This window comes from Filicampus tigris, chromosome 12, assembly GCF_054856515.1.
Source record: "Filicampus tigris isolate MCC_2025a chromosome 12, RoL_Ftig_1.0, whole genome shotgun sequence".
NCBI classification, from domain to species: domain Eukaryota; kingdom Metazoa; phylum Chordata; class Actinopteri; order Syngnathiformes; family Syngnathidae; genus Filicampus; species Filicampus tigris.
In genome coordinates this window covers 13327538-13340112 of record NC_141228.1, presented here as the reverse complement: position 1 = coordinate 13340112, position 12575 = coordinate 13327538, and the positions used below count along the sequence as shown (strand labels likewise).

At 40.7% G+C, this 12575-nt stretch overlaps 1 protein-coding gene across 8 annotated transcripts in view; it reads left to right on the top strand.

Moving 5' to 3' along the window:
• elavl4 (ELAV like neuron-specific RNA binding protein 4) overlaps window positions 1–12575 on the top strand; it is a 99077-nt gene that overhangs the window by 43125 nt on the left and 43377 nt on the right. For 6 of the 8 annotated variants that reach the window (XM_086046758.1, XM_086046763.1, XM_086046761.1 and 3 more), the window contains 2 exons: window positions 2490–2576; window positions 7794–8040. In XM_086046758.1, coding sequence (XP_085902884.1) covers window positions 2490–2576; window positions 7794–8040 — 334 coding nt within the window. The remainder of the gene's footprint in view (window positions 1–2489; window positions 2577–7793; window positions 8041–12575) is intronic. The other 2 variants (XM_086046762.1, XM_086046765.1) reach the window with 1 other exon arrangement.

The following is a 12575-nucleotide window of genomic DNA, read 5'->3' as shown; positions in this document are numbered from 1 at the left end:
TGATTTCCATTTAAAGAGTTAAGCCATGATCATAAATGTCATCATTTTCGTGTACTTAGCAAGTTGTGAGCTGCTTTGGAACTGTTTTGTCAGATCGCTTTGACATCAAGAAGTAGATATTTTTACTGTTCGCTAAGCTTCCTTTGATGACCGTTGCACATTTTCCATTCAGCCTTGGCTGTAAACAGGATCGAATGATCAAATCCACCTCTCTCAACAATCTATCAGCCGGCAGTTCAATGGCCCACTGGATTATCAACTTTATTTAATTATAGAGCACTTTAAAAACAACCACAGCTGCATGCAAAGTACCATACAGTAAGTAAAATCTGACAAATCAAAGCAAAGACAGTTAAAACAAAAAATTGATAACAGTAAAAAATAGTAAACACAATGAAACACAATAACAATGCTGAGTCATGCTGAGTTGAAAGGAAAACATTAAAAAGCATTTTACAGTAGTTTCCATGTCACTTCTGGTCTGCAGCTGATAGTGATTTTGCCCAAAATGGCTTGCCCAGCCCACATGAATGAGAGTACCATGTTTTGACTCACGTTGGGCACATACAAATGTATTCTTGCTATAAAATTTTGCTTCCCCTTTAAGAATGTTCAAAACTAATATTTTTGAGGGGCATCTGCAATTTTTGAACATTTAAATATATTTTACACTTGCATGAAATGATATTTATCGCCCGAAGCTGATTAAATTGTTACGACATCCGAACAAATGGCAGGTTGACCAGGAACACTGGGGGTTCCACTGTACAAATGTCACACTCATTTGCTTCATTGAAGGAATGGTTTTCGTGTCTCACGAAACCATTTAAATGAATCTGTTTTACTGTATATACACAACATTGTTTAGTCTTCACTTGACTAAAACAAAGGTGGCTCAATACTCTGTTTTACCTTGGACAACCACTGACCTATTTGTCCTGGTGGATCCTCCTTCTTTTTGACACTTCATTCTCATTTAGACCTCCATTTCGCATTCTCAGCCAGGTTTACAAGACACATTGACAGGAGAACATGTGCAGTACAGACTCTCTTGTTCTCTCTCTCTCTCTCTCTCTCCCTCTCTCGCCGACCTCATCTCTCCCCTTCTTTGAAGCATGGGAAGTGTCTTCCACATTGCTCATCCTTCTCTTTTTCTTCTTCCTTCCAACTGATCGCCCGCTCCCTCTCCTCTTCCCTCTGAAGGAGTAAATGAAAGCAGAGGTCATCCCGCCTCTCTTTCCCCTCTCCTGCTAAATTGGCTGCTAGTGGCATCCATAGCTGTAGGCATTAAGGCCCCCCACCCGCCTCGCTCTTGAGAGCTGCTGAACAGACTTCCTGCTCATTTGTGACATTTCTGTGTCTTCAACCGCAGGCTTGTTTACCCGCGGATAGCAAGAGGGAAACCCTCATTATGAACTCATAAACCCAAGGTCATTGCGAGGACCACACCAATCCGCTGGTTGCAACACACACAATTAGCGTGTTTTTTTTTTTTGGTTTTTTTCTCCAGCCACTGTGGAGCTTCTTGAAACCACTGCAACAAATACCACCGAGGCAATGCTATCACACACCTATTTGATACTTTAGTAGTCAATCAGAAGCTGCTTACCAATACATTTTCAATAATTTGATGTTTTTTATGGACGGATGAGTTCTTTTGGACAACAAACAGAGACAGCGATTGTGCGCCAATCAAATTCTTGTGAGAGTATTCAAGAAGAACGGAAGCTGTTATTGCTTCAAATTATTTATTTTATATTTTCGACTTACTGTAAGTTAGGGGTGTGCTCAAAATATTGATACCCAGATATGTACTGATATTAATAAACACGATACCGTATTGATATCCTACTTCTGAGTATAGATACTCCTCCTTGATGCTGGGGGGCCCAGCGGCGCCAGTGACTCACATGAGAAGGAAGCCTTGGAATGAGGAAAATTGGAAAAATAAAAGATTTTTGAAGTACTGTCCTCTCTCAAGGCAGATGTTTGGACACATTTTGGCAAGCTTTGTTATGCTTTGGTTTTCTTCAGTAAATTCAAGATATGCACATTTCTACTTTGTTGAGTATATGGATGTGTTCAACATAAACTAAGGAGCAGTAAGGCTATACTATATATTATTATACCGTATCGCATCTTGTAAAATTGTATCGAATCATATCGAGGTGCAGTACATATTGTATCGTGATTATGTATGGAGGTACGGATCATATCGCCAGGTTCGCAAAGATACACAGCCCTACTCTAAGTGTGTATGTAGATGTCCCAATACATTTTTACGATTATCACCATTTCTTCTGAGCCATTTTTGTTTTAGTGGTTGAATGACTACATAGTATTTGTGAGCTACCATACCCCCCTCCCTTCCTCCCGCTTCCTCCCATCAAAACAACAACAAATTCTACCCTAAACAAGTGCAAAGTAAGTGTATGATGCTGACGGTGGGCTGTGCATCCCTCCCTCCCTCCATGTGCTCCGCTCCATAGGGGTCGACAGAGACACAGTGGCGTCAGGCAGAGCTCCCGCAGCTCCAGGGCTGGGCAGAGAAGGGATTGCTGACACAGCCAAAGATGGTAAGGAGACTACTGCTGCTGCCAAATGGATGGACCGGGCATTTTACACAGCCATCAAGTAATATGATCTGATATTCTATTGTGTTGACACAATTACACGCCAGTAGTGATACTGCTGACTGAGATGGATGGATGGATGGATGGATGGATGATGGATGGTTGAAAGGACTTCTGTGAAGGGATGAGTAAAAACCAAAGCAATACTGCTAACATCTATTGTTTCTCAGTTTAAATTCACAAATTTAAATGAAAATTGTCCTTATAGTTGTTGTTGTAAGTTGACCATGCCAGTCATTGCCAAATATGGTACACGGTGCTCTTTTATTCATTGCAAAAGTAGTCATTTTTCGGCATATGGTAGCAGTATGAAATAAACATCCTACAGCTGAGTAACATAGACAAGAAATTCTATTGTTAAGTGCATGTTACAGGACATGCCTAAAGCCTGAGGCAACCAACCTGGCATGCACATGTTGTACTACAGCACAGTATATATTGTATGCAGGATTTTATTGAGATTTTCTGGCACAAAGGTTAATTTTGTATGGATGCAGCGCTATTTATTCGCGATATGTTCAGTGACAGTTTTGTTACGTACTAATCCCAAAGGGATTTGTTTTGTTAATTTGGTACTCATATCAAATTTCCGCATATTGGAACGTTTTAACACGTTTACCCATTGTAAATGTTTACATGGGTTAACATGAAAAGGTATTGTTTAAAGGGAAACTTTTCACTTGCCATTGTCATCTGCTTTAGATTTTTATAAAAGGGAAAAACAAATCCCTTAAAATCAGAAAGCTGCCTTTTTAGGGGGAAAAACATCCAATATTTTATTTTTAGGCCATAACGCCCAGCCGTACCAAGCATAAAGTTACACTGTAATAATATTATGATTGTTAGAGCCCTCACAGCAACGCCATTGTTAGAGCCCATTCATTAGAGTAATGCTATGTAATAACACCATGCGTCTCCTATTATTAAAAGGAACATTTTAAATTAGACTTTATGACTCCTTGTATACAAACATTTGTCTCTCTGGGAGACTTGGCCAACCGTCAAGTATGACATCTAACATTTATCTGCCTATTTGTGAAACATGTTTGTGAGTAAGCCTGAATTTTGCAAATTGCGTCATCACAATTCGGCTGCATCTACACCAGGTTTCTCTGAATATGGCATAACCACCTAAGCTAGGCAAACATCTGACTTTTTTAAGCCACTGTCAGACTACACTGTCTGAAACACTACAGTATGTCAACGTCAAAAGGTAAGCAGAGCTGCATTTAGGCTTGTTGGCTCCACAGAATAGAGTTAGCTAACATTGTTAGCTTATGATAACAAGCACAGAACTGATTGCTTAGTGAAGTTGTTTACACGGTGTGGGTGGTGTTTGGCAATTTGTCCGCTGCGTGCTCACACTAATTGAAAAGTGTAATTTTGCGGCTTTAGGCAGAAGTGCTGACTTTGTGATGAAGCGCTGACTACTTAAGGGAAAATGCAATCCTTGCTGGTGGCTTGCATGGATTTTGCAGTTCTCTCTCACTTTTTTAGAATTGTGTCTCAACACAACAAGCAGCCGCCCAGCTCCCACACCTAAAAAAAACAGGCTAATTCCAGCCAGACAAAAATAAGGTGTGTCAAGTGTACTGGTTTTCTATTTCTTTGGGGTGTTTTGACACATCACATCCAACTGTTATATCTGTCCATCCGCGTTCTACTGCGCTTTTCTTCGGTGACTTCCTTGCTTTTCCAGCTGAGAGGTGGGGTACACCCTGAACTGATTGCCTGCCAATCACAGTTCACATAGAAACAAACTACCATGCACACTCACACCTATAGGCAAATTTTTAATGATATCCCATGGAGCTGTTGACACGGATTCCACTGGGTTTGATGTTGTGTTTAGTCCTAGTTTGGCGAAACTATTGTGAGCCAAAGCAGCCACAGCAGACATGTGCGCCGCCATTATCTCTCTGTTCCAGCTCACTGTCAATCACAAAGCTAACGCCGCTACTGTTAAATTGGTGATTGGATGAGGGAGTCAGGGGCTATGAGCAGAGCAAACGAGTGTGTGTGTGTGTAGGTGGAACTTCCACCTAGACACAAACCTACCTTCTGCCTAGGGCTGGCCAATCAAACGAAATGTAATTGTGATTTTGATTTTGACTGTATTTTATTTTTTATGCATTGTAGCTTGAGTAGAAAAAGCTGCCTCAAAAGACTGGTAGCTCAGAAGATCGTTATAGTATGCATGGACATTGACTTCTGCCCACAGTTCTGAGCTCCACTGTGGGCGATGAGGAGCACCCAGTGTGTTCACTACTACAATAAAGTGGCATGCTAAGGAGCATTCATGCTGGTGGGCATATACACGCAAGGACATACAAATGTCCGCTCAGGCTCTGCTGGTCCCCGCTAATTAGAGGCAGCCATTTTGGTGCCCAAACTTCTCGAAAAAGTGTCTCATCGAGTTGAAAGGCTGAGATAGACTGGAGCAGCTCAGCGGGGAATGCAAACACATTTAATAATAAGGCCCTCTTCAGTCAACTGTTATGGTTACATACTGTTCTGTCTCTCTCCAATTCTTAGACACACCCACACCATCACTCACACTGTGGTTGTCTTTGTTGTGGTAGAGAGGCGAGCAGGGAAGGATACTGTCAAAAGAACAATTTGCATGCAGCTCTCATCTTGAGAGCTTTTAGACATCTCAAGTCTGTTTTTTTTTTCCTTTTTGCTGTGGGTTCAGGCCCATTGTTCTCTCCTGTTTTGTGTTTCTGCGTGTGTGTGTGTGTGTGTTTGTGCATTGTATGGGTGTGTGTTTCAACTAAAGATGCCTCACTGTGGGAATGAGTGCAGGCCCTTAGTGTGTGTCTGAATTTGTGTGCGTGTCTTGGTGTGTGTGTTGTTTTGTGTAACTGTATAATGAGAGGATGGCAATATGGGCAAGACCAACATTCCTAAATGAAAATGAATCGAATTTTTCATGTCTTTGTGAAAACGTGGTTTCTTGACACTATGTAAAATAATTGCATTCTAACAATCCATTTAAATATAATTAAATGCAATTGATGAAAGTGAAGTAAATACCAGGTCTCTGTCCTATGTGCGGACAACAGAAACACGTTTAAATTGTTCCTTAAATAATAGTACATTTTATTTGATATATTTTGTTACATGTTCATGTAGTTATTATATATCAAGATATATGATTTTAATGTGTCTTACAATAAAAAAATGCTGCAGTTTTGAGTTTTCTGTTCACCACCGCTTTATAAATTAATTGAAAAATGAATGGATGAAACCGTTTATTTAGGTATATAATTAGCAGACTTTTTTGTTTTGGTTTTGTTTTTGGGTTATTCCAGAAATAGAAATAAAGTGGGTGTGCTTCTTTTACTGTCTACTTCCAAGATCAGTCTGCCTGTGTGTATTTCAGAATAGTTAAAAATAGATGCATGTCTGAATAAGTAAACAGGGGCACCATCGCACTGATGACGATAACAGTGGTTATGAATCCGCAAAAATCCTAATGGCATTTTATTTTGGGTTTTAGTATGACAGGTCATGATGAAAATGTTATGTGTATTATTTTTACTCGATTGAAGAACTCAGAATGGGTGCATTTGGAAAGCACAAAAGATTGAATAAAACAACTTTTTAATTGTATAGCCTGTCACTTACTAACGATGTATTGACATGCAATCGATGTATTCGGCACTTAAACTTAGCTCCTCAATTTGGGAACCCCTGCCTCCATATTTGTCTAGTGAACCGTCTTACGAGTTGTCTCCCTCAGACACACTCACACTTAATTTACAAAACGTACGCAAATGTGTGACTCCACCCCTTTCTCTTGGAGAGTAATATTCAACGACAGGTGACGAGTCCATTTAAAAACACATTAGAAGGCACTGGTGTGAAAGCAACCTACATCTTCCTCCTCCAATTTCTGACTCTCACTCCTCCCTTTTTTTAGCTTATTTTCACACACACTTATGCGAGCTCACAGTTCCTTTGAGAACACTTTGATCCTGAGATGCTCTTCAAAACCTGAGAAGAAGAGTCTGAACTTCTCTGCCACAGCAGTAGCATCAGCAGCAGTTTAATGCAGTACTGTATTTGGCTAAAGGGGTGCCCCAGTTGCTAAAATGTAGAATACTTTGATCGTGCCGCACCTTTGAATGACAATCTTCATGTTCAGTCTAGATTACTGAATATAATTGAAGTTGTTATGCTAAAGTAGGTTACTTTTTTTGTAAAATGTATAGAAGATAATAGTGCATAAAAGTTTTACAATACAATGCAATTCTATTTGTATAGCGCATTTCACAACAGCTAGAGCTGTAATAAAGCACTTTACATACAAACAAAATACAAACAAAATAGCCCTAATACACAAGTGGAATCAATAAATTGACATAAAACACTATATACAATAGACACAGGAAAAGAGCCGAAAATTTCAGGTTGGCTCAAAAGCCAGAGAATACAAATTTTTGATAGAAAGGTGGAAATAACACAAGATAGTGGCTAGGTATGTAACAAAAAACAATCTGAATCGGAAAATTGGATTTGATTTAAAACAGAGTGCATATCTTTGAAGGAAATGCCACATTTACAGCACTGACAAGTTCATTCATATGTATGTAAAATGACAGCATGAAACACATTGCATCGTACTCTCTTGAACTGAGCCGTACCATATCGAATTGAATCATAAATCCTTCCATCATTCCACTTTAAAAAACGAACCGTCCTTAAACTGTATGCACCCCGTTGTATCGACATACAAATCAAATTGTCTTTATTTGGAGAGATGTACACCCCTAATTTTAATTAAAACACCAATTGTGTTGCTATTTTTATTGGGGTTTTTTTTGTATTTTTTTTTTAAAAACTCATTATCTCTTTTCCAGCCATAAGATGCATATTCAACAACAAAAAGTCTGTTGAATACAATATTTCGCCATTTTACTATTAATAATAATAGTAATAGTAATCATAATATAAACAGCATATTGGAATTGAAGGAAAGACCCAAAAAGGTGGAAAATGAATCTGATGTTTTTTTGTAAATGTTACCACAGAAACAACTTTTAAATATTTGAAATATGTTTTTATTTGTCAACCCATTCAAAAAAATCACTTAGACTAAAGACTCCATCTTCTGATCTTTTCCCCCACCTCTCTCTTCCTCCTCGCCTCTCTCAGATAATCAGTAACATGGAGGCTCCGGTGACAAACGGACCAAGCGGAGGAGGCACCACAGCCAACGGGCCAACCACCAACAGCCGCGGCTGCCCCTCGCCCATGCAGACTGGGCCCACAAACGACGACAGCAAGACCAACCTCATTGTCAACTACCTGCCACAAAACATGACCCAGGAGGAGTTCCGCAGCCTCTTCGGAAGCATCGGGGAGATCGAATCCTGCAAACTGGTTCGCGACAAGATTACAGGTACATTTATAGAAATGGAGACCTTAACACCTCACTCCACTTTCGTACGAGGAATCAACTAGAAAGATGACTTGCGTTTTATAGCGCTTATTACAGTAATACAGGAAATATGGCCACTACACATGTAAAGACAACACAACGATAAATTAACCCAAAGTTAAACACAGATTATAAGTGGCTTCAGTTGAATATGAGCCACACGTTAACAATTTAATTGTAAGTAGAAACCAGTTAACATTGAAGGTTTTTTTTTTCTCCACTTCCCATGCATCAGTGGAGCATGATGAAGTGTCAATTTCATGTAGTTTCTTCACAAAACACCAAGCCGAAGGATTTTAAAAGTAGTTTTGTCTTTGCTCAGATTTGCTCGATAAACAGTGAAGACATTGTTGACACAGCGGACAGCTGCACGTTGCCTCTTGCAACATCTCTGCCCGCCGTGTGGTTTCAAGCGCTGCGACTCAGCAATGCAGCAAAGTGCCACATGTTCTCCAGAGTTGTTTGAATTAAGCGGAGCCTCCCGCTGCTAATCACGGCTGTAATCGCGTCATAGTGGCAGTGTGGGTGGCCGTACAGCAGATGGATCACGGGAGGGGGGTGGGTCGGCAGCATCTCTTGGATAATGCTCCATAACGGCTTTCGTTTTAGATCCTACTTACTGACACTCCTCTTCTGATAATCTCATTAAAGAGCAAACAGGCAGCAGCAGCAATCACCAAACAGTGAGAGAGCAGTCGGGCAAACAAGACGACAACACTGGAATAAATATGTGTATTGTGGACAAAATCACTGCATTTGATTTCCCCTAAGATAAGTTTCGGGAGTGATGACAAATGTGTTGTGGCCAGAGAAGTCCAAGCCAAGTTTAGAGGATACCCTGTTATTCCTTTCACGGTTATTTCCCCCTTTTGCCGTAATAGGCCACAAAATGGAGTCGGGCGCACTAGGATAATGGAGGCTGTTGTGTCCCAAAATAACACGGGCATCCTGCACACTACCATCATCAACATGGTCTCCCGCCGCCCGATTTTCCCCTTAGATGTGATTTTACAAGCAACAAGGAAGCAAGACAATAGCAGAGTTTGGATGGAAACTCAGTCATCGTAAACCTGCTCAAAACGCTTTGTTTTATTTTCTATTACATTCAGCAAGACTTATTGGAGATGCAACACATCTCCATATAGTCTATCAAATTACTTATGTCATTTTTGCATAACACTTGCATACTGGACTGAACAGTCACGCAATATGACGGGTTCGGCAACCAGTGGCCAACCGTTGGCCATTAGTTTTAGTGCGAGTCACAATTTGAAGCACTCGTGAACGGTGATGCAACGTTATAGTAATCAGATAATCATCAAAAATACACTTGAGCTTTCACAGAAATGAAAAGATTTCCAGGTACTAAGCAGAAGCGAGACCCAGCCATCTGTTGCAGCACCACTAAGCTGTGCCAATACAATAGTATTGTGTTTTACAATTTTAAAATCTGTTTCATTTATGATTTCATATGTACCTGCGGGTCGAAAGCTAAGCACGGGGAGTCTCTGTTGATGAAATACACAGGTGCAGAATGGGGTGATCAATCATTGCCAACAGCCTCTCAAAATACCACCTTGTGGGAATCGGCCTCTTCCTTGTCCAATCGGCCATGTTTTTTGGTTTAAAAAAAAACAGTGGAGTATACTGAATGTAGAGCTTCATAGCCCGATAGTGTCACAGTTTTTGCAGCACGGAATGAGTCATCAACTGTAAAAAAAAAATTTCGCTCAGTATGCGTCAGGCCTTACGAACCAACTATATACACAAAATAAATGATAATCACATCATAAGTACATTTGTATAAATGTGACACAGCTCATCATAAGTCTACGTAGGTTTACCTAATACATGAGTGTTATCCCTTGACTCGCTCGCATCACTCGATCTGTCTTGTAGCATCTTGAGTGAAACGCGGAGGGTTCACTGACAAGGTGCGAGAACACGAGCCTTCAGCGGGGCACCGGATGTGGCTTCCTCTTTACGAGCTCCTGTCAGCTCGGAAGATGGCAGCGTGGCATGAGGCCTGGCTGGGCGGGGACTTGAGCTCCACCTGTCACACTGGCTGACTTGAACTGTTTGAAAAGTTACCTCTGGGTGTCTGGCTTGCTCCCCGCACTTGCCCTGAATGCTTACCTGCTGCTTGTGTCTGTATAGTGTTCTCATAACACGCCAGGGACACGGAGGTTAATCTTTTATTTAACGCCACCTTACACGCAGCCCGCACAATTTAAGCCACCGGCATTCACCTGTGAATGGGCTGTCTTTCAGATTACTTTTAATGCAAATGTATAATAAAAAGCTTGTCATCGTTTGAATTAAGTGTGTGGTTTCCCAGTTGGAACACTTTGAAGAGAAAGGGCATGATGCTTTGACACATTGTCTACTTACTCTTGATACTTTTCATCTATTCTTGAAAAAAATCCCACCTGAAAATGTAGCTCTATGATAATGTAATTGTCTAGTGCCTCCTGAAGTTGTAAACTTGCACCCATAACTATGTATAAGAGATGAGATGACGCACACTTTTTGGGGCGCCAGCTACCTGGTGGGGAAAAAATAAAAATGTTTTTTTTTTTTTCATTTTACAATCGAAAAGAAAATCGCTTTTCAAGCTAGAACAGGAATTGATTTTTTTTTTATATAGAAAGCAATTGATGTCAAAGATTGTTTTTATGTCAACATGAAGGATGCCATCCTTAAGCACATTTAATGAAACCCCCTTTTTTGCATACTACTGTAGTCACCTTCAACGTATCACATTTATACAAGGAATCCGTTGAGCTGATGCAAATCGTAATGACACTGTAGCAAGCCAAGCAGATGTTGGCTATGAAAAATAAATAGACTGTGATGTCAGCTGCGGAGTTGTTCAAGCCAGAGCTCCTCCGCTGACAGGCAGCATGTGAAAACCTGCCGCCAACACGATTCTTATACACAAAAAAAAAAACATTTCAGGTGTGCTGGATTTAACACAAAAGAAAAAATCTCTGTAGTTCAAGCATAGCACTACCATTAAGCTCTGCCTTCACCAAGTTTCTTATGGTACACCTCAATCAATGGCATTGATTGAATGTGACGAATCCCGAAATTAATAAAAGGGGAAAAAAAACATGAATATACTATATCTTAGTTGCGCTTACACTGGATCTTCTACTGCCCTATATTACTACATGAGTAGGCCTAATCATTTTTTGTGGATTCGGAATGTAGAGCAAACATAGTATCTCAATCATTTTGAGTGAGTTGATTTTTGTGAAAAACGAGTTCTTGCATTTAATGTTTGGTTCTTGTTCAGCGGTTTTGTGCCCTCCTCGAATGTTATTTTTATGTAAGAGAGTCCGTTGTGCTTAGGGGGGTCGGGGGAAATGACAGTATGTGGTTATTTTGTTGTTTGATTCAAATCCTTTGTTGTTGGGTTAGGCTAGTGGCTCTTTTATGCATGCATGAAAAAATGTATAATCCAAAAATGAAATATATTAAGAACATGTATTTTGCATGTATGCACGTATTTTGTCCATATTTAGAGGGGAAGTCAACCCAAAATGTTCTTTTCAAGAAAATCCTCTATGCAGCCCCACTAGTCTAAACACAGTTTTGTGATTCATATTTATTATTCGGCTTCAGAAAACAAGTGAGCCGTGATTGGTCGTTACTTGACCCCTGAGTAATTGTGATGTCATTTTTAGTCGACGGAACATGGCAAATCCGTTGGAGATGGCTAAAAACGGATGGATTTTACTGTTTAACTCATATTCCATAAAAGCAATATTAATCAGAATGCCGTGTTTAGACTAATTAAGGCGCATAAAACATTTTCTTGTAAAGATTTTTTTGGGTTGACTTCCACTTTAGTATAGCATTTTTGTCATATACCTGATTAGGAAGTACATGGTCCATTGACTGACTCCCCCCCCCCAGTAACACTGATGAAAAATTGTGGCCCCCCTCCACTATTCAAGTTGCCCATCCCTGCTCTATGCTGACAAAACATTTCAAGTTTGAAATCCCTCCCAAAACTATTCCGCAGAAGGTCTGGTGCAGGAGGTCTTTTACCTCCGATTCATCTGAGCCTGAAATGGACTGAAGGGTAAAGATAGCGTGAACGAGGCTGACAGGGAACCGGATGAAAAAGGAGTTTGACGTCTCCGAAAGCCAGGTATTAAAAGACCTGCCAGGCTCAGAAGTGCAGACACAAGCAGGCAGACACACATTAAAGTTTCAGAGTCCTGCGTCCCAGGAACGTCCTGTCTCGCTCCTTTTAGCGAGCCCCCTACCCCAATCTCAACCCCCATCCCTCCCCCCTTCTGCTTAGGTCCCAGAATTGGACAAGCTGAAAGCTCGCTCGGCTGCACTGCCCCTCCCCTGACCCTCATTTCAGGCTGCCTCTGTCCCTTCTTGTTCCACTCTGAGTGCCCTTGACATGGAACACAGTGGATGCGACTGTCCCCCGTGTTGGCGTCCGATCCGAAGAATGGATGTGCCTCGGGTTTGGT